The sequence below is a fragment of the Garra rufa genome, chromosome 10, assembly GCF_049309525.1.
Source record: "Garra rufa chromosome 10, GarRuf1.0, whole genome shotgun sequence".
Lineage (NCBI taxonomy): Eukaryota > Metazoa > Chordata > Actinopteri > Cypriniformes > Cyprinidae > Garra > Garra rufa.
The window spans coordinates 18254635-18276381 of record NC_133370.1 but is presented as its reverse complement, the minus strand read 5'-3'; the positions used below and the strand labels follow the sequence as shown (position 1 = coordinate 18276381).

The window sequence follows — 21747 nt, the reverse complement described above, 5'->3', positions numbered from 1 at the left end:
AAAAAATTTCTTTATGACTGAAGAAAGAAAGACATGAACATATTGAATGACAAGGGGGCAAGAAAATTATCTGTACATTTTTGTTCTTGAAGTGAACATCTCCTTTAAGCACTGAAATTTTGGATGAGTTATATTTTAACTTCTAACACAGTTAGATGTATGAGCAGGAAGCTAAAAGTGTTCTGCATTGTTGCAACTCCAAAATGTGTAGTGCCATTCCAAATGACTAATAAAATCTAATAAAAGGACAAACTAACTCGAATCAAATGCAAATGCAGTTTCACAACCAGTAAGAAAGATAAGGGACATTACATTTAATTCTCAATGTACCAGCGACTGGCAGGTGAAATTAATTTCGACGTGAAGAGAACACGACTGCCATCTTTTGATGAGGAAACAATAATGCAAACCCTGAAACAAGCGCTGCTGCATAAACAAGCACATTCCCTCTGGCCCATGCTGTATACTTAAAGCCACGACATGTCAAAAATTCAGATATATATAAACATACACTCATCCCAGTCCACATTCTTAATCCACCCACAGCCCCACAGGAAGCAGCAGACCTCACATTGGACACACGCCCACACAACGGCTGACATGTGACAGCCTGTCAGATATTAAGAGTATATACCGGAAAAGTAAAGACACTCTCTTGCTCTCCATCTCTCCAGTCGAGCAAAAATGGAAGGAGTATCTCGCTCGCTCTCGTCTACAGCACATTTATCGCCGCTAATACCCTCAAACTACAGAGACAAAGTCCTCGCATGTGACCTCACCCCGACACCTGATTCAGACACCCATTACTTACTTTCACTTTAATGATCTTGCTCTTGAAGTTGTTGAGGACGACGATTAAATCATCAGCTTCGGCTGGAGAGTCCGTGCCATCGTGACTGCGACAGAGGAGGGGGGTTAAAATAGTGAACCCACCAATCAAGTGAAGAGACAGAAGGACATTAAGAGAGACAGACGTCTGACACGGCATAATTGGGTACCTGTAGATCTTGTAGATATCGTCCGACCTGCCTTTCCGCAGTCTGAGGATCCAAGCTCCTGGGTTTGCTTTCAGCTGGAAATAACCCTGTTAAAGACGGATCACAGTAAACGACAGTGACCTCTACGGCAATCGCCAACTATTTTCCAGATGAATCTGTGACGTTTGCTCACCAGGTTGGCCATGACGATGGTGTCGACTATGACAGGGTCGGAGGCAGAGCCCAGAGTGAACTGCAGCCCACGGGGTGGCTGACCCGTTGTTACGTCAAAACAATGACCCTCCAGTAATAAATATTCCAACTCATACTCAGCGGCCACGACACTGTCAACCTGCAAACAAGAGGACATGACTTGAATGCTAATGATCACAATAATGAATATCTGCAGATGGCTTACTAAAATGTGTTATATAACAAATAAAAGGAATAACAATAATAATAATACTGGATGTCTATAATAAAATAACTGTGCTTTAAAGAACTCAGGTAAAGTATCGATAGCCTGATAGACCTATATATTAGGGCTGCCGATTTAAAACATCAATCTAATAAATTATTTATGAAAAAGAATAAGGCGTTACGTTTTTTAACGCAATTAATGCACCAGCCTAGCCTGGCTAACGCCAAACCACGTCATGACTTCGTCATGATTCGTGGTCTGGGAACCACATGTTCATTTTCTCGTATTTGAGGCGTGGTTTACGAATGCCCAGAGCCGTTTATTGGGCGCTACGAATGTCTATCAAATGCGCCTGTGCGTAGCTCATAGCCAATCGTTTACCGGACGACGTACGTAGAGCGACAGAAATTCGACAAGGAAGAAGACGAAGAGTTTTGACTGAGGACAAAGTTATGCTTCATAAATTATTTATCAATCGTAATTCAACGATTTTGCTTTTGTCTTTATTTCCGATTACATAAGTCTCTTATACTTTACACTTATACTTTTATAATGGCTAATATTGTTCATTAAAACTGACATTTAACAAAAAAGGCAGAGTTGTGCTTGTCATGTTTCATTTTATTATACATAGAGTAAAGATGTATTATACACAATGCACATATAGCTTAAATCACATATTAATAATGTTTTATTATTTTTAAAATGAGTACGAAAAGGGAGTTGTGGTTTATATTTTGAAGAAAGCAAAGAGGCAGCGGTGTTTGATATCACTTCCTTTTATTGTAATTATTATTTTGTAACGCGTTGCATGAACCACATTTTTGTCGCTATTAATGTGTTAAACGTTAAATGAAACGGAAAAGAGGCAATGCTGTTTGATATAAAATATTTTGTTTCACTGTAATGTTGTACATTCCCTGAACTACGTTTTTACAGCTATTAATATGTTTAAATGAAAACGAAAAGAGGCAGAGGTGGTTGATTTCAAATTTCGTCTTATTGTAAATACATACAGTGAAGCAGTGAAGATAACCGGAGTAGAAAAGACGAGCTGACTGACGTTATCAAGTACACTGCTGTTCCATTTGCAGAACTGCAGGACTTGCATCCTCACGTCCTCGGGAGTGCGTACTCCCAAGTCAAACTTCCAAGTCCGAACTTTGCGTACTTGGTATTGAGAAACGGCCTTGTGTGTAACTTTCTAATGCTGCATCGAAAGATAACTTCGCGTCTGCTGCCATGCTGGATCCATATTTATAAACAAACTTCTTCGGTGAGTCGCACAGAAGGCGTCATCGTCTTGCTGCTCCCTCCCCGTTCTGTGATTGGTTCCCTATCTGAGGTGAAAATTTGGTCCATGGTTTCCAGGCTGCCTAGCAGCATGAATAAAATCGCGCTGCGCGCAAGGCAGCATGGGGTAACCCAGGCTAGCACCAGCCCTGTCCTGCCACCAAATACCATTGCTGTTTTTGTCCCAAATAGCACGAGAGCAAATGTGATATTGATTTTATACAACAGTTCAATAAGAACTTAATATTGTGTTATATTTTAGACACAATATTGTCTGTTTTGTAGGGCTGCAACAACGAATCGATAAAATCGATAAAAATCGATTACTAAAAGCGTTGGCAACGAATTTCATAATCGATTCGTTGTGTCGCGCGACGCAGAGACATTTGGTTGTTATTATATATATTAAAAAAAAAATTGAGCGCAGAGCGGAGTGGACACATTCGGTCTCTCTCCCGCTCTGATGCCAGCAGAGTTCGGCACCTCATAAGCTGTGTTTCCATCCAAAAATGCGAATTTAACTTATGCGCAAAACTGGAACATTTGAGCATAAAGCACCGTTTCTACATTATATGCTGCCCCGATTTACATCAAACATGTTTGATATTTAAGCCTACTTTGGCTAGCGTACTTTCACAGCAGCCAATGCTCGATCACAAAACAGCTGCTGTACGGGTCGTTGGATAGTGGAGATGGAGAAAACTACTTCTATAGTTTTTTGTAACACTGTCTGTCTGTATAATGTGTCGAAAACATACCACAACCGTAAGGAGAAAGAGGAGCTCTGCTGAGGTGAAATCGTCTCAGTTTTGAATAGGGCTGTGACGGTGGCACGTTGTTTTTTTATATATAGCCTACACTTCAGTCAGCTAACAAGCAGCCTAAAAACGCTAAAATAAATCAAAGAAATAATATATTTAATTAAGAAAGTAGCCTAAGAGTATTAAATAGGCTATTAAACAAACATTCCTTGTAAAAATGTCCGACAGCTCATCAATTTTTGGCCGACTGAATTTCCAGTCAGACTGTCTTTTTTTCTCTTTCTCTTCCTCATTACACAGCTGCTGTTTTTAATAGCTAAGTGATTACATTTATTTTCGTTCCTTTAGTTTATAAAGTTAATTTAGAGATATATTTGAAACACTTTTTGTTTGTTAAATTCAAGTTTTTGTTTTTTAAAGTTATACCTAGCAAACAGCGGCAGACAGATCTAAAGCCTGCTTAATTCATCGCGATTTAAATTAAAATCCATTGATATAAAAAACTTAAAACATATCACAATATTAGTTTAATCATTCAATCAAGATAATTCCAAAGTTTGTGTGGAGAGAAGCGCGCTTTGCAGCGCATGGAGACGCCAGTGCAATGTGAAATTTCTTTTTTGCTCATAAAGGTAAGAGTAATTTACCACCCGGGCCGGAACTGTAAAGGGTCTACCTTAGTTTGTGTGTACTAACAGTATCAACAAAATGTGCTCTTAAAGAAAACAAACAGAATACGCTTGATATCTTTGGTTTAAACAGGAGCGCTTCACAATAATTAACCGAAACCCAGGTAATTGCCTCACAAACACAATATCTATAGAAAGCTTTAAATTATTATTTTACTATAAAATGAAATAATTAAAATCGAAAACAAAACTCTTTCATTAGCTAATCCATAAAGATGCATTAGGCATTAATGAGCAGATGGCAGGATCGTCAATTTCATCTTTGCAACACTGAATCAGAAAATACTAGTTTATTAATAAGTAATTCGAATATTTTCTTAATTTTTGCCTTGACACATTCATGGTAATTACTTTTGCTGGGGCTTTGAGGCCAGTTTTGCGTGCATTTGAATGCGGAACTCTTCCAGCTGGTCGCTGCTGATGGCAGGACACTAAACACCGCCATGGCAGAATGAATGTAGCAGAACGTTAGTCAAGTTATCCCGTTCCAGCGTGCAAAGTCACATGACTTTTTTGATGCGCACTGAGGAATCTAATTTGAGAGGCTTCTTGATGGGAAATGCAGCATGTACACCACAGCAAGCCGCTGTCTTGACGGATAGTAATTTTAGTTTATTTAGTCTATATATTTGGCAGATGTAAAGCATACATGTGTATGTTTTTTGTGTTAGTCCATTTTTATTTTATTATTATTATTATTATAACAGTTCAAGGAGCAACATGTTCGTGCACTTTCTAAAGATTTTAGTTCTGTTTTTGAGTAAAGGGTTGTAAATCCCTTGTTTTTTTTTTTTTATCCGATTCATCGATTAATCGAAAAAATAATCGACAGATTAATCGATTATTAAAATAATCGTTAGTTGCAGCCCTACTGTTTTGTCAACGCAAGTATTACCTACTAAAGCCATAGGAGAACTGTTGATTTAAATGCCCATTCATAATAGGGCTGTGTATTGGCAAGGGCCTCACGATATGATACTGTACATATCACGATACATGGGTCACGATACAAAATATCACGATATATTGCGATACAATAAATATTGTGATATATTGCAATAGTTTGTATTAGTATGCGTGTCACATTATATTGACAACTTGATAAAGTCGGCAGATGAATTAAAATTCCAATTCCAATTTATTTTCCATCCATTCCAATTCATTAGAACTGCACAGTGTGATTGAACAGAGTAGCCAACGTTACTTTTTCCCGATACTTTAGCCTACTTTGTGTAATACCGAAAACATTTATTTCAGTGAAAAAATAAGTCCAAAACTCTCAATTTTAACATTTTGAACAATAGGGCTCTACAATCTTTTTTTTTTTTTTTTTTTTTAGAAATTCTTGTGTGTTTTAATTTTTTTCTGATAATCAAATGAAAGCATAAACATTTATTTATTTTTAATCAAATGAAAATAAACCCTTTTAATTTTTGGCAAACAAACAGATGTTTACTGTTAAAATCAATACATGGAAGAAAAATTATATTCAGTTTAAAACGTTTAAATAATAATTGTAGTTTTTTTTCTACAATTAAGTGGTTAATCTTGTTGTAATATTTATTTTTTATCATATATATTGTTTTATGTAAATTATTTAAATAGGAATATATAAACAGCTACATTATACTGTACAAAAGTAATACAAGACTAATATTGTTCTGTTACATGTTAAGCCGTACTTTTATTTTGACAGGTTGCCGTGAAGTTTCTGTGTGTACAGTATGATATGATGCTAGTTTTCTCAAATGAAACAGCAAAAGTGATACTCACAGCAGCTTTGGAGATTGAGTTTATCTGTTCATGTGAGATGCAAATGCCAAAAATTAGCTGGAGCGTCACGCGTGCTTCAGTATGCGTGTAGTAAAAAACGCATCTCCGCCATTCATACATACAGAGACAAACGGAACATGCAGGATTCATATTGAAACGGTCTTTTTGCATTTAAGTTTTCACAGACACTAGTCTATATCGCGATTTGAATTAAGTGACAGACCAACTTTTGATTTATTAATCCAAAAATCGACGATTCCGTGGTATTCCGCGCTATAGTAAATTCGGTTTTTATGAAGTCTGCGATCCCGTCCGTGTTTTCGCGGAGGAGATATTGTAAACGCGCGACCATGTAGAGACAGAAATGACATGCCTTCGTGTAAATAAGATAAATAAATAACATAAGGCAATTTAGTTTGTTTAATAAAAGAACAATGTATAGAGCTGTTCTATAGGAAAGATAACCTTAAATGACTTCTATTGTGATCTGCCGTTATATCGAAAATAAAATGAACTTGACGTTCAAGGGGGGCAGGGGGTGCCGTTGGGGGGGCGGGCCGCCCCCTAAGATAATGGTAGGGGAAACACTGGATTTGCAAAGTTTACAAATGGCATTTTTTTTGTCTAATTCAGTACTCCCTGGTATAGTGTTAAAACCAAAGTGCAGCCACACGTCAGCTCTAAAAGCTGGAGGCGCTTTTATATTTTCCGCCATGCTCACTCTTGCTTACTTCTGATACCGTACTGCTTAGCGTTTTGTTGATAGCGAGTTAGCGACATCTACTGAAGCGGAGGAGGAGGTCGTTTGGCACAACTTGGATCGATACTTGAGGTTGGACTATCGAAACACTATCGTAAAAGAAATTATCGCGATAGATGTATCAATATTTTTGCACAGCCCTATAAAGAGAGTCATTTATGTCAGTCCTGAATGAATTAGCTGTTTAAATGAATTAAATGAATGAATGACTCATTAAGACATTTACTGCCACCTACTGGCAGTTTTAGATTATTATTTAGAGAATAATTTCATTAGAAAATAATTTCATATTTACATTAATAAAAAAAAAATCGGAAATAAGAAAAGAAAATTCATATTAATTAAATTATTATTAATAATAATAATAATAATAATAATAATAATGAGATAGTTACCCCCTCCCAAAAAAATTATATGTATATCTGATGTATAAGAATATATATATTATAAGAAAAACAACTACCAACTCTAAGTCTATTTGACCTAGACTTCGTAAGTCAGTGAAAGTAATGAGAAATCCCACCTCTTCAAGGTAGATGTTATCCAGATCGTAGCGTGTGTGGACAGACTCAACCATCCAGCTTTCAGGGGTGTTCAGGTTGAGGGTAAACAACGGCGACTGCGGCATATCCAAGAACTTAGCCAGTGGCCCAGGAGCAAAGCTGCTATCCGCCATAAACGAAACCTCTGGCTCCAAAACATACCGATAAAAACTGAGGAGAAAAAATGGTTTTGTTTTATCAGTAGCATAAAAATAACATTGTACAAAAATATCAGCTAGTCTAAAACAATATTGTAGCACTTCAGAGTAAATCTCTTCATGCCCCATATTACTGTTGCCTGTAAAAAATTCTAGTAAGCAGTGAAATGTGAAGGTGACTCTATAATGGAGCATGTGTTCTCACAGAGACAGTGTCTTTCCTCTAACCTTTTCAGTGGGAGGTCAGAGAGCTTGGACTGGCAGTTCATGAACACTCGCAGGTTGACGTTGACCAGCTGCTTCAACACCTGAGTGGGCACACAGAGAAACAGGAAGTGACATGAGTCAAGGTACAAACAACCAAATGAACCTGCTCTCACAGACAGCTGGTCTCAGAGACAGAGCCAACAAATGCAGACTGACTGCTGACTGACTGTACCTGTGTAATGTCACAGAGAGGGACCAGACTTCCTGTGATGACTAATGCAGGTATATACACAACATGTAAGACAAGCAGGACATGGTTCTGGATCAACATCCTTTGGTCAACTTTATAAATAAATAATAATGGCTCTAACATAACCAAGAGGTCAAGGTTTATCTGGTTCCACATGTCCTACTTGTGTAAGTCATGTGAAGTGAAGGTATACTGAAGTTCTCACCAGGAGGAGAGGTGCCAGTTTCTGAGCATCTCTGGTCACTGGATCCACAACAGCTACAACATCAAAGTACACTTCCTCTTCCTTTGGTCTGATCTTTACAGCACTTTGAAGAGAAATGGAGAGGAAGAAGTTAACAACTAAATTCTGAGGATTTAGAGATATTCTGGTATGAGAAGAAGTGACATACCTGTATCTGTCTTCTGCAAAAGTGTGCTCGATCCTCGCCTCACCTTTGGGTTGGGAGGACAGCAGGGAGTCCACCTTCATCACCAGATCACTTGCTCTAAATTACAACACATACAAAACAAAGTCTAAACTAAGTCTAAGGACAAAAATCTACTCCAAGCAAGTACATGAATGCAAATGCTTCTAGTTAAACAAGCTCCATTCAGTTTGAAAAGAATCTTCCTGTGCAACTTAGTTCATTAGTGTTCATCTGTGTAGACATGTTCATAGCTAGATAGATGATTAGGAATCATTTTATTGGCACAGACAGTTGAACAAACTTTTCATCCCACTCTGTAGGGGTGATTTGATTAATATTGTGGTATTCGAATAACATTAATATTGTGGTAAAATTAGAGTTATTTCAGGCTTGGTTGGAGTTTTTCACTTTAGTATGACCTTAAAATATAAATACCATGTTAGGTTTAGTGTTCAAAATATCCTGCAAAACATGCAAGAGAATAAAATTAAATAAAATTAAATAAATCATTAAATGCAATAAAATGAAATGTAATAAAAATTTAATTAAATGTAATAAAATAAAATAAGTGCAATAAAATGAAAAAATAAAATAAAACAAAAACTTAAAAAAATGCAATAAAAAACTGTAAATTAAAAATATGAAATAAAATTAAATAAAATGCTATAAAATGAAATATAAAATAAGTTACAGAATGAAATACAATTCAATAAAAAATGCAATACAATATAATTAAATGCAATGAAATAAAATAAAAATTAAATAAAAACTTAAAATGCAGTAAAATGCAATAAAATAAAAAAAAAATCAATAAAATGAAATTAAATAAGATAAAATAATAAAAGAAAAAATAGTCATTAAATCTGAATGGCATAAGGAATAAGGCTATATTTGTGCTGCTTTTTACATCCAAAAATGTGACACTATATAAATCTTATATAAATACAAAATTACATTTAAATACATTATAGCCTATTACATTAATTTATCTAAATATTACTATATAAATAAATATTGTATTGATATTTAGTGCCACATTGTGTTATTTAGTTATTTAGAGGTGAAACAAAGAATTCTATTTGTGTCTGTGTCTCTTGATTTTGGTGTATTGTGTTTTGTCATTTATTGACATATATATTAGAGAAAGGATAAGAAACGTCTAGGTTATGAAGGTTACCCTCGTTCCCTGAAGGAGGGAACGGAGACGTTACATATGGGAACTTGCCTGAGAGACCAATCATCTCTGAGCCTTATTCAAAAGGTCAATGAACACTGGCGAGTGGTATTTGCATGCCAAGCCACTCCCCCATATTTACGGGTATATAAGAGGGCGGCTTGCAACCACTCATTCAGGTTTTCGCTGAGGAGCCGGATCGAGCCGGCGTCAGCGCGACGCCAGGGTCGTGGCAGGGGATGTAACGTCTCCGTTCCCTCCTTCAGGGAACGAGGGTTACCTTCGTAACCTAGACGTTCCCCTTCAGTAGTTTCACTATGACGTTACATATGGGAACAGACCCATGGAACAGGCCGCGACCCTGACGCTGCGTTACGCACAACCCCACATGCTGACAGGCGGACGTGTCAGCAGATGGAAGTTGTAACGTAACCTTCCCAACGCCCTGGGGGCCAGTAGAGGGGGCAACTCGAGGCAATTGCCCCTGCAGTGGAGGTCCTGTCGAGGAGCCCGATGCTGCTTGCCCGTTGCACATGGCACCTCAACCCGTGGTGGGCCACGGGCCAACTAGGCAGCAACACTGCGGGAAAACCCCTGTCCGGAGTGTGCCAGGGTGCCATGCCCATCTCGGAACTCGATCGTGCTGAAGCGGTCTCATATGAACCAAGCTCAGCGGCAAGATTGCGGCTGCAGCTGTCATATGCCCCAGGAGCCTCTATATTTTGAGAGGGACCGCTGTCCTGTGTCTGAATGATTTCAGACACTACAGCACTGACTGCGCGGTCTTGCTCTTCCCTCGGTTGACCTGAAGGCCCAGATGGCTGAGGTGCCGAAGCACCAGGTCCCTCTGTTCGCACAACAGATCTTGCGAGTGAGCTATGAGAAGTGAGCCAGTCGTCGAGATGGTTGAGAATGCGAATGCCCGCGACCTTCGTGAGAGAGGGACAGGCCAAATGGAAGCACCTTGTACTGACACGCTCGACCCTCGAAGCCAACCACAGAAGGGGTCTGTGTCGAGGGAGAATCGAGAGGTGAAAGTAGGCGCCCTCCAGGTCGATGACTGCAAACCATGTTAGCATGCAGCTTGTCATGAGCATCTTGAACGGCAGCCTGAGAAGGGACCGATTCAGGGCTCGGAGATCCAGGATGGGTCTTAACCCACCGCTCTTTCTGGGCACAATGAAGCAGGGAATGTAGAACCCTGACTTCATCTCGGCTGGGCTGATTGCATCCTTCGCCAGTAGGACTGCAACCTCCGCACGAAGCACAGCGGCATTTGTGTCTGAATGGACAAAAAGTGAAAAGGACGCCTCTGTACCTGGGTGGACGCCTGGCGAACTGAATCGCATAGCCGAGACGTACCGTCCGAATCAACCACTGCGAGGGACTGGGAGGCTGAAGCCAGGCTCCCAGCCGAGTCGCCAGGGGAATCAAGGGAGCGTTGACCGATGTGACCATGGTGGGGCAGCCTGGGGGGGAAAAAGGGAAGGGGACTGATCCCAGAAGGATGAACGTCCTGGAGAAAAGTCTGACTGCCATAAGCAGTGCTTACCTTCTTCCCTGGTTCCCGCGCTGGCGATATCCGGCTCCAAGTCCAGTTCCGAGGAGTGGAAGTGCTGCTCGAGAAGGGAACTCGGGGCCGAGGACCCAGAGGTGAAGAAACTAGCTCCTTTTTTTTTTTTGAAGAGCAATCTCATCACCTCTGGGCTGCCCGCGTCAGGGACGCTTCGCAGCTTTCCTGCGGTTGTTTTTGGCCGGTCCCTGAGAGGCGGGTGGCGCTTCTCTGTCGCAGCCGCCCGTCTGGCATCATGAGCCTCGGCGGGGGACGGAGCTGTTTCTTGGGGGCCGCAGGAGGGCGCCTTAGGCGACAAGCAGGCGGAGGTTGAGGCCCTGGCGGCAGAATGGTAGCTTTGCGGCGGGGCAAGATGTGTAAGATGGCCTCTGTCTGCTTCTGAACTGTCGAGAACTGCTGAGCAGTCCTTGACAGTGTCGCTGAATAGGCCGCTCTGGGAGATAGGAGCGTCGAGAAAGCGTGCTTTGTCGACATCTGCCATCTGGCCAGAGTCAGCCATAGGTGTCACTCTGGACCACAGCTGTTGACATCACCTGACCAAGGGAACGTGCCATGACGAAGCCGCGGGGGCCCTCCCCAAGAACCAATCATCCAGCCTGGAAGGAGCCCGGAGGCATTTTTTGTTTTTTTTCGTGGGGTACCCCGAGGCCGATCCCCCTGGCGGCTCGGAGGAGCATAGCCGGAAGCTCGGCGTCCACCTCAGACAGGACAGCGACCACGGAGGGGCGCTGAGCCGCCGAGACGTCCGCCTCACCCCCTGACTCTCCCTCTGATGCAGCGTCAGACATCTCATCTTCCTGAGGAGTACCGAAGGAGACGCTCAGCCCGGCGTGCGGGGAAGCGTACTGCTCTGGGAACTCAACGGGGATACGCTGAGGTGCAGAAGGTCGCAGGGCTTTGGATGCTGGCGGCGCGTTTTTTTTTTTTTTTAATAACTGTGATGTCACCCTCGCGTCTCGCAACAGTGGCCGAAAAACATTGACAGCTCAACGACCTGCCGGGAAGCCTGCTCGCGAATGAGCGGCGGGACTTCAGCGTAACCATGGTTATGCGTTCGCAATGAACGCACGAATCATCCGTGAACGGTGTTTCAGCACGCTCTCAGCCCAGGCATTCGAGGCAGCATTCATGTCCATCCTGCGAAGTGAGGAAACTGCCGCACCCAGAAGCGCACGGCCGGAAAGGCATCTCAAAGGAATGTCTTTCACAGCCGTGAGAAATTCACTCTTTTTTGGTCTGCCCAGGGAGGAGCGCGGCACCACTGTACACTCAGATGAGGCTGCTCGCTGGTATGCAGAGGCTTCTTAAAGCCGTGAAAATGGCAGCCCGCAGGATCCCGCTGGTGGCTGCCAAAATGCTCTTTTAGAAATGCTCTTTTAGATCGGCAGCACGCCAGCGGGGGAGAGAGTGAGAACTCATCGCAGGAATTCAATCTGTTGTTCGGCTCGAGCACAGAGAGGCTCTGAAGCGAAAATCTGAGTGAGTGGTTGCAAGCTGCCCTCTTATATACCCGTATGTACGGGGGACTGGCTTGGCATGCAAATACCACTCGCCAATGTTCATTGGCCTTTTGAATAAGGCTCAGAGATGATTGGTCTCTCAGGTGAGTTCCCATTTGTAACGTCATAGTGAAATGACTGAAGGGGAACTAGATTCGACCTGTCATCCATGTAAGCACCATAGCTAACCAAAACCTAGCAAGGCAAAGTTCACTCAAACTCTCTCAGAGAGGCATAGTGTCAGATTCAAGCGCTGATAAAGACAATGACTGCCTTCTCTATTACAGCCAACACTTCAATAATCAACCCTCTAAAAGTTTACTGAGAGGATAATGAACATGGTGTCACTATCTCAGTCTGCTCTTCCAGTAAATACACATAAAATGGCACGTTTACTACGTCTGTGTCTTCAAGGCAGACCGACACACTTCATTAAGATGAAGTAATTACTGCTGAGAGTTCATGTGATGGTAATGTGTAATGCATCGTAATCCTCCAACAGCTCTGACATGAGGACATTCTATACTCAAATGGGTTTGGAGCTCTGCTATTGGTTTAACAAGCAAATAACTTACACATTTGTTGATGCAGATGTTCAAATATGTAAGTAACCTGTTGCACAGGATTGTTCTAGCATACCTGTCCTCTACCATGCCCAGTTGTTGAATTTTGCCTTTAATGCGCTCTCCTGATGTCTTTAAGATAATGCTTTCCAGAAGCAGGAAATCATCCTGGTTGAAGACCTCCTTGTCTTCCAAAGGACCAATGATCTGCAGAGAAACAAAAAACAAAAAGGCAAATAAGAAGAGCTTTCACAGCCTCAGAAGTCTTGATATACAAAATCTAACTCACTCTTCCATTACTGATCACAGCTCTCTGGCCTTTCTGCAGTTTGAGGACATCCCGACAGTAGGCAGAGTGAGCCAACAGGAAGTTCACGTTAGGGGACTCATATGCACTTTTAAAGAGAGGAACATCCATGCCCTGTAGTGCAGAAAAATGCAGACAGATCTGGTTAAAGTGGTTCTATATTAAATTCTGCAGTTTAAAAGTGACATTCGCAGCAGCAACAGTGAAATAACCCAGAGCAAATAATCCATCACAGCTGTAAATGAATTACATGAGAGCTTATTTTACCCCGACAGCAAACTCCGCAATGTCACTTCCTCCGTAAAGAGCCTGTGCAGTCTCTTCTTTAGCCATTTTGGTGATGAAGTTTTTGGCGTTGTTGGCGGTTTGGGTCTGCATGGCTGCCCATATGGCTCGAGCAATTAGGCTGTTCTCATTAGACAGGTTCTCACTGGGATTGTTGATCACTCCTAATCGTACGTTATTACTGGTTTTCTACAGTAAAAAAGAAAGCAAATTATGATTAGTTCAGACTTTTCCACTCTAAAAAAGTTATAAAAACTATAAATGGAGTTGATATAAAAATAACAGGCCAGGTTTAGTGTTTGAAATATCCATTGCTGTTATCCATTTCAAGTTTTTAGTTTTAATTGGAAAAAAATAAAAATAAAAAAACAGTGTATATATACAGTGCACAGCATAAATGAGTACACCCCCTCTTAATATACATAAAAGATGTATTTTCTTAATGATCACTAATATAATTCATGGAAAGATGGCAATATTTAAATGTCCTGTTTAACTCTTGGAGGACGACCTCCTTAAATGCCCTGGTCTTTAATGGAGACTTTTGCTTAGCCCCTCTCTACAGAATCCCCCACAGCTGCTCAAGAGTGTTAATACTGAGTGAAATACATGTCCACTGAAGGATTTTCACCTTGGGAGAATAAATACCCTCATTGTCATGCTGAAAAAATGGCCAATAATGCAGGGAATGAGGGGAGGGTAGCATCTGCAGTTTCAGTTTTTTGTATTACATCACACAGTAGTGTGTGAATTCATGACAGCACTGATAAAGCACAGCTCCCTCACACCTTCGGCACTCATACATCCCTGTAGAAGAGCTTTACTACCACTGAATGTCACTGTAGGTACCAGGCACTTCTCGCTGTACTCCTCCTGTAGCAAAACCAGAACAATTTGGATGCTTTTGGATCCGAAATGATTGACTCGGTCCCTTGATTGACTCGGTCCCTTGACACCAGAGTATGGATTCCCAGAAGTCTATATTTTGTAAATATGGGCCTTGGAAGAGGTTAAATGAGTTTACTGTGCTTTGGCTACAGTAGGTAATTCTAGTGGTGACAATAACCATGCATGTCACTTCTGCAGGCTGCTTCATACTCTGTGAGATAAACGGTCACTCTTTTCATAGCTTTTGCCGGCTCTGATACTCTTACATGGTATTTCTCCGCCTCATTTTGTTGCAAAAATTCACTCATCATTAAATGAAAACTTAAAGTGAAGACCTGGCTATTTCAGGAGCCTTGTCACAAGTCCATTGTTTTTGAAAGTCAGTGCTACTTCTGCTATATTTTCACACTTAAAACAATAATTCGGTATTCCTCTTGTACCACTGTCCTCTTTTCTGCTAAGAAAGAAGTCACCTGGCAGTTCTCTCCCAAGTGGTTTCATTGTTGACAGCATGAAGTCTGTGTATGATTCAGTAGGCTATAAAACACCTTTAACTGTCAGGAAATTACTTTTCTTTAAAAGTTTTGGTTCAGTATAACTACCGATTGATCAAAAATAGCTTTAAACCAACACTTTTGTTTTCTTTTTTTAGTTTTATTTAGTAACTTTCAGGAGGGTGTACTCATTATTGCAACACAACATTTTATCACTTTGATAGGAAAATCTTAATTTGCTAAATAATTTTGACATTCTTCTTTGGTAATTGATCAAGCAGGCCTGTTGGAACATTATATCTCCAAAGAATCCTAATATGTCTTTCAAGTGAAGAGTAATTGCGCAATTTGTTAAGTTTTAGAGGGGGTGTACTCATTTATGCTGTGCACTGTATATATATATATATATATATATATATATATATATATATATATATATATACATATACATACATATATATATATATATATATATACAATATATAAATATTAGATGAAAATGCAATACAGTGACTAAGACTTAAAACATACATAAAACAAAATAAAGCTAAATATAAATATTTGAAATAACCTAATAAATATGATAAAAGCACAAAATTACTAACACTAAAATAAATGTTATTTAGAAAAATTACCAAAAATGTTTTTTTTTATATAATTTTAGTTTGTTATTGAAGTAAAGGCATATAACAAAAACATTCTATATAAATATTAGATGAAAAAATAAAGAAAAACAATTAAAGGAAATTATAAATGTTGCCTTTACAACTATCTGAAATAGGCTTACACACAAAATGACTAAAACTGATTATTAAAACAGAAACAAAACAAAGCTAAATAGAAATATTTGAGATACCCTAATATAAATTACAAAAGCACATAAAAAACTAACACTAAAATAATGTGAATTAATAAACACTATAATAGTGTACAAATAACACGAAAATTACAATGGAGATATCCAGGAAAAATGCCAATATTTGAGACTACTAAAACATGTTCAAAAATAATATTTGCCAAAAGCCAAGATAAAAAAAAAAAAAAAAACTAACCAAAAAAACAAAAAGAATAAAACGTGCATTTAATAATATAATATAATATAAAGTATTATTAATATTGTGGTAAAATTATGGTTAGTTAAGACTTGCTTTTTCACTCTGTCACATACATTTAAAGTTTAGAGTTTTTCATATTAGTACTATATAAATTTAATAATGAAAGCTGTTAAATAAATATAAATGGAGCTGATATATAAAAAAAAAAGCATGCTAGGTTTAGTGTTCGAAATATCCACGGTTGTTAAGTAAAATGATCAAAAATAATTTAACAATAGTTTTAATTGAAATAAAGGTCAAATAAAAAAAAATTATTAAAAAAATATATATATACACTGAAAAAATATTATATATAAATATTAGATTTAAAAAATGAAATAAAAAATTAAGAAAACTATAATTGTTGCCTTTGCAACTATCTGAAATAGGTTTACGCACTAAAATGACTAAAACCGATTATTAAAACAAAAAAAATAAAGCTAAATAGAAATATTTTTCTAAAAAAAAAATGAAATAATCTAATAAAAAGACGAAAGCACATAAAAAAAAATGACTAACACTAAAATTAATTAAAATTAAAAGTGAATTAATAAACACTATTATAGTATACAAATAATAAAAAACACCACTGGAGTCCACGAATGCATGTTCAAAAATTATTATTTGCCAAAAGCAAGACAAAACAACAAACAATGTGCATGCATACAATAAAATATAATATAATAATATTTTAAATGCAGTAAGGAACAACGCTATATGCACATATATATTTCAAATTATAAATTATAACTATTTACGTTATAAAAAAAATATCAGCTGTTATAGATAATTTTCACAATTAATTTAAAATTTTTATTTCTTTCAAGTTAAAAGGCAGATTTGCTCTTATAGTGAAAGTTATAAAAACCAGACCATTAATTGTGGATTTAAATTAATCTTTATGGTTAAAACATAAACACTTTTCCTTTAAATAAATACCTTAATAGAAAAATGACTTTCGTTGTAAATTAACTATATGGAAAAACAATAGTCTAAATACACTGAGTATTTCAGTAAACGCTATAGCTTAAATCAGAAAAAAATACTCTAATTATAAACCATTACTTGTTTAATACATTTAATACATGTCTATGTTAATAATTCAATAAAATTCAATATGAATATCCCACATTTCTGCCACAATACCATGGTGCAGTTAGTGTTACTAAAGTAAATCCATGGTAAATTATGACGATTTGTAGATTAAAAAGCCTTCTGACAGTATCACTGCTCACAGCGTTTTGAACATTTATCAAACTCTTGTTATAATTTATTGAGGAAAATTCATTTTATCGCCCAACCCTAGTTTACATTAACATTCTGTAGTGCAATTTAATGCCACACTGTGTGAATACTTGTTTAGATTAGATTCACTAACAAAGGTAGTAACAATAGAACAAAACTGCCAGTAAATGTCTTCGATTCACTAGACACAGACAGCTGTGACAAAAAGTTAATTTTGTACACTGCAAATGAGGTTTTATCTTTTACAGCTAACATTGACCAAACTGGCTCAGTGACATTGTCCTACCATGTGACGTATAGCATCGTACAGCAGCTGTCGTCCCGAGGGCTGGTCAAAGTCTCCCACCACCCAGAAAGTCACTGGACGGATGATGCCATCATCTGCAAGTCAGAGAAGGACAGACACATGGGCTGAAGGAAATTACACAGACGAGACATGCTGTTTCCTCATGCAATCTAAAAAGGTGAGTGAAAATGATGTGAGGGACTGAAAGCGTTCTGGCTTGTCTTAGGTTTTAACAGTCAAAAAGGCGAGACGTATCTGAAGTGCCCAAGCGGCACACAAAGACAGACAGGCAATTTCAACCCAGATATAAACCTGTAAACGTCTGTAAAAGAAAGATATTACAGGGGACCACAGGATAGAAAGAGATTCTCTTTCATCCATCACACACTGACAGTTCTGACAGATGACAAATGCACAGCTCTGCTTAAATCAATAGCAAGCTTCAGAAAACTTCTTCACTTGGTTAAAGGAAAACAACAACAACAACAATCATAAAACACTAATCTTAAAACTTGCTGAAACACTTAAAAAGGATTATTCAGGGACATTTACAACCTTAGCTATCAATATCATCAGTGGCCGACTGTCAATTACCACAGAAAATTATTTAGAGTTATCTCTCAGTATATTTTAAACAACTAAAACGTATTCAAATGGAAGTCTAGAATATATGGCTTGTATTTTTGTTCAAGTGAGGTTGGACTACTTTTCTAGATGGATGAATTTCTAATGGACGATGTCTCCACGATCTGCTTTTGAAAAAATATCGTAGTATCGTGCTACAGCGTGCCTCCGTCTTAATATACTGTACAACAGGACATGGATTCACTCACAGGACACTGCACTTATTCACAATCATGCCTGTAAATAGTAGGGTTGCATCGACGCCGATCCAAGCTTTTTGAATGGATCGGATATCGGTGATGCATGACCGATCCAAATTCGATACTGTTACCAGAGTTTGATTGAATAAATAGCAAGAAATAAGAGCCTACTGTAAAAACTATAATAATTCATACAAGAACAATTATTTTAAAACATTGCCTTACAAATAAAATACATTTAAAATACGTTGCGCTGCTTACACAACCACACGTGACGTGAATGTGAGAGGCGAGTTCAGAGGGAACTTTTACATGCAAATTCTACCTCAGCGTGGTAAACATGTCCCTGATTTGGAAATATTTTACTCTTGATACAGCAGCTAGTAGCACTGCAAATTGTAATATTTGCAAAGCCAAAGTTTCAAGAGGTGGAAGTAGTGTTTCGAATTACAACACCGCAAATTTAATCAAGCGTCTTCAGAAGCATCACGCAAAAGAACACAAGGACTTCGCGATTGTTTAATACAGCAGTTAAATAAATAAGAAATTATTATTAAATGACTTGCATTGTCTGACTGTAACACTGTTGCCTGATTTTGCTCTATTTCATCGTCAAAAGTAATCTGAAACAAGTCACAACTGAGCCGCTGCGTATCTCCATTCAAACACAGCGGTGTTTCGTTTACGAATGAACGTGAAATGATTCAATTTCCCATTCAAACAGAGAGTCACTTGCTTTATTCCTGAATGAACCATCCGTTCAAACGAATCAAATGAATGAAATGATTCAGTAATTAAATCAGTGTCTTGCCGCCATCTGCTGGCAGATCTGTTCAGTTATTTATATCTGTAATATTTCTGTTGTCAAAATGTTATTTTTAAAACATTAATCTTAATATGAATTTATGAATTTGATTACACTCATGCATGTATCTCTTTTTTCACCCTTTTTTTATCCAACAATGTGCAAGCAGATTTGGTATTTCTTGCTTTACCTAAAACAAATAAATCTTAATGACTAAGTGAATTGTATACATTCTTTAGTTTTGAAGGTAAAATACCCCCACTGGTATCGGCCTGGTATCGGTATCGGCCGATACTCAGAATTTTTGGTATTGGATCGGATCGGTTTTGAAAAAAATGGTATCGTTGCATCCCTAGTAAATAGTGTTATTTCGTCCACAAGTTGGCATGCGCTTCATAAGCGCGTACACCTGAAGCGCGTGCGCTAAAAGCCTGCTAAATGACATTTTATTTTTTTAATACTCCTTTTCGTTTATTTCTCAAAAATTGTTGTATTATATTTATTCTGGTAATTATTAAACCATAACTCGTTTGTTATTAAAAGGATTTTTGTATGTTTTGTACGTACTCTAACCTTTGTTATTAATGCAATTTAAAAAAATATGACAACACAGAATAACGTACATTATCAAAAACAGACTTTGTCTTGCATTTATTTTTCGCAAAATCTTTGCTCTCTACAGTCGTGGCCAAAAGTTTTGAGAATTACATAAATATTGGAAATTGGAAAATTTGCTGCTTAAGTTTTTAAAATAGAAATTTGCATATACTCCAGAATGTTATGAAGAGTGACGTGTTGTCGCAAACCTCTATTAATTTTTTTCTTGTGCTAAACACAAAACAATACATTTTGAAGAATGTGGATAACAGTAGCTGGTTCCACTGACTTTGATAGTGGGGAAAAAATACTAATGGAATTAACTGGGGACCCAGCAAATGTTTGGTTACCCACATTCTTCAAAGTAAGTTTTGTTCAACATGTTTTATGTTTGACTGAAGAACTTTAATACAGTTGCTTTAATAAGAGTCAATGTATAATTTATGTTATGTAGTGTTTTAATTTTATGTGTTAATTCAATTTCTTAAATGCTACTGCTAAATACACCTACTGTACATTATGTTGTATATTATGTGTATTTGTAACATGTAGCCTATCTTTGTTCTTATTTTTTATTAACAATGCTAAAAAAAAAAATCTTCACTCAATTTGGCCTAAACATCTGCCATTCTTTTTATTTCATATTTTGTTTGCCGAGACAACTTGCAAAATAGTAAAACCAACATGACAATGAATCGTGATATTTCTGAAAAAAATCGTGATACGTTATTTTTACCATATCGCCCACCCCTATTCTGTATTACTGATGTATTTCACTTCTATAGATACGTCACATCTCTTTCATACAGTACTTTCATCCTGGTATCCTTGTATACACAGGTCCAGTGCAACTATTTTCATGTTTGTACTTTCAAAACAGTGTGACAGTAAAATAGACATGTTAAATATTTATAGATATTTATTCAAAGTAGCTTCACACTGACCTGCTAGGCTTCCGTTATAAGTGTATTCCTGTAAATGCGTTCCTACTTGTGTACACAAACTGAGACAGAATCAGAATTATTTCCTGTGGTAATCGACAGCATGCCGCAGACGTGGTACACACGCATTAAGTTTTAAATAACCCGGAATATTCCTTCAAGCAACAGACAGTGTTATGTTAATGATGGCAATGTAGGCGTTTTCTAACTATATTTCCACTTGAGCACTCTATGTTTTGATGAGATCTATGGGAAGTGGGCTGTCAGTTAAGTGAGTATAACAGCTCAGTGCAATTACCAGATCCATCCCTGGTTGACATCCCTGAAAACAGCATTCAAGAAGAAAAAAAAGGGATGAAGAAACACAAATAAAGGCAGACAGATATGTTTAGTGGTACACAGACAGTTTTTGGAGTCTAAAGCCATGTGTACACTTTAATTTTTTGTGTGCCTGTACGATTATACAATGAAATGTTGGCTAAAAGACAAAACAGACTGTACACATTAAATATCTTTCATGTCAACAAATGTGTAATACACATGTCAGGCAAGTCTTTGGTCATAATAGACAGTGTTACCAGGGTGATTTAAGTCAGCAATCCATGTCAGTCACCTTCATTTGCATTTGACTGCTCATTTACCAAGGCAACATTAAGGACATTTTTATATTATAGTGCAAAGAAAAAAATCTACACTACTGCTCAAAAGTTTGGGATCAGTAAGATTTTTAATGGTTTTTAAAGAATTCTTATATGCTCATCAAGGCTGCATTTACTTGATCACAAATACATAAAAAAAATTATATTGTGAAATATTATTACGGTTTAAAATAATGTTGTTTTATATTCATATATTTTAATTAAACAACATTTTTAATCAGCCATTATTTTAGTTTTCAGTGTCACATGATTCTTCAAAAATCATCCTAATA

At 37.8% G+C, this 21747-nt stretch overlaps 1 protein-coding gene across 1 annotated transcript in view; it reads right to left on the bottom strand.

The window, feature by feature from the left end:
* uggt1 (UDP-glucose glycoprotein glucosyltransferase 1) overlaps nucleotides 1–21747 on the bottom strand; it is a 51430-nt gene that overhangs the window by 11732 nt on the left and 17951 nt on the right. The window contains exons 21-32 of the mRNA XM_073848090.1: nucleotides 21115–21138; nucleotides 17650–17744; nucleotides 13625–13831; nucleotides 13340–13471; nucleotides 13127–13257; nucleotides 8224–8319; nucleotides 8037–8139; nucleotides 7603–7682; nucleotides 7198–7387; nucleotides 1171–1329; nucleotides 999–1084; nucleotides 812–896 (exon numbers count right to left, since the gene is read on the bottom strand). Coding sequence (XP_073704191.1) covers nucleotides 812–896; nucleotides 999–1084; nucleotides 1171–1329; nucleotides 7198–7387; nucleotides 7603–7682; nucleotides 8037–8139; nucleotides 8224–8319; nucleotides 13127–13257; nucleotides 13340–13471; nucleotides 13625–13831; nucleotides 17650–17744; nucleotides 21115–21138 — 1388 coding nt within the window. The remainder of the gene's footprint in view (nucleotides 1–811; nucleotides 897–998; nucleotides 1085–1170; nucleotides 1330–7197; nucleotides 7388–7602; nucleotides 7683–8036; nucleotides 8140–8223; nucleotides 8320–13126; nucleotides 13258–13339; nucleotides 13472–13624; nucleotides 13832–17649; nucleotides 17745–21114; nucleotides 21139–21747) is intronic.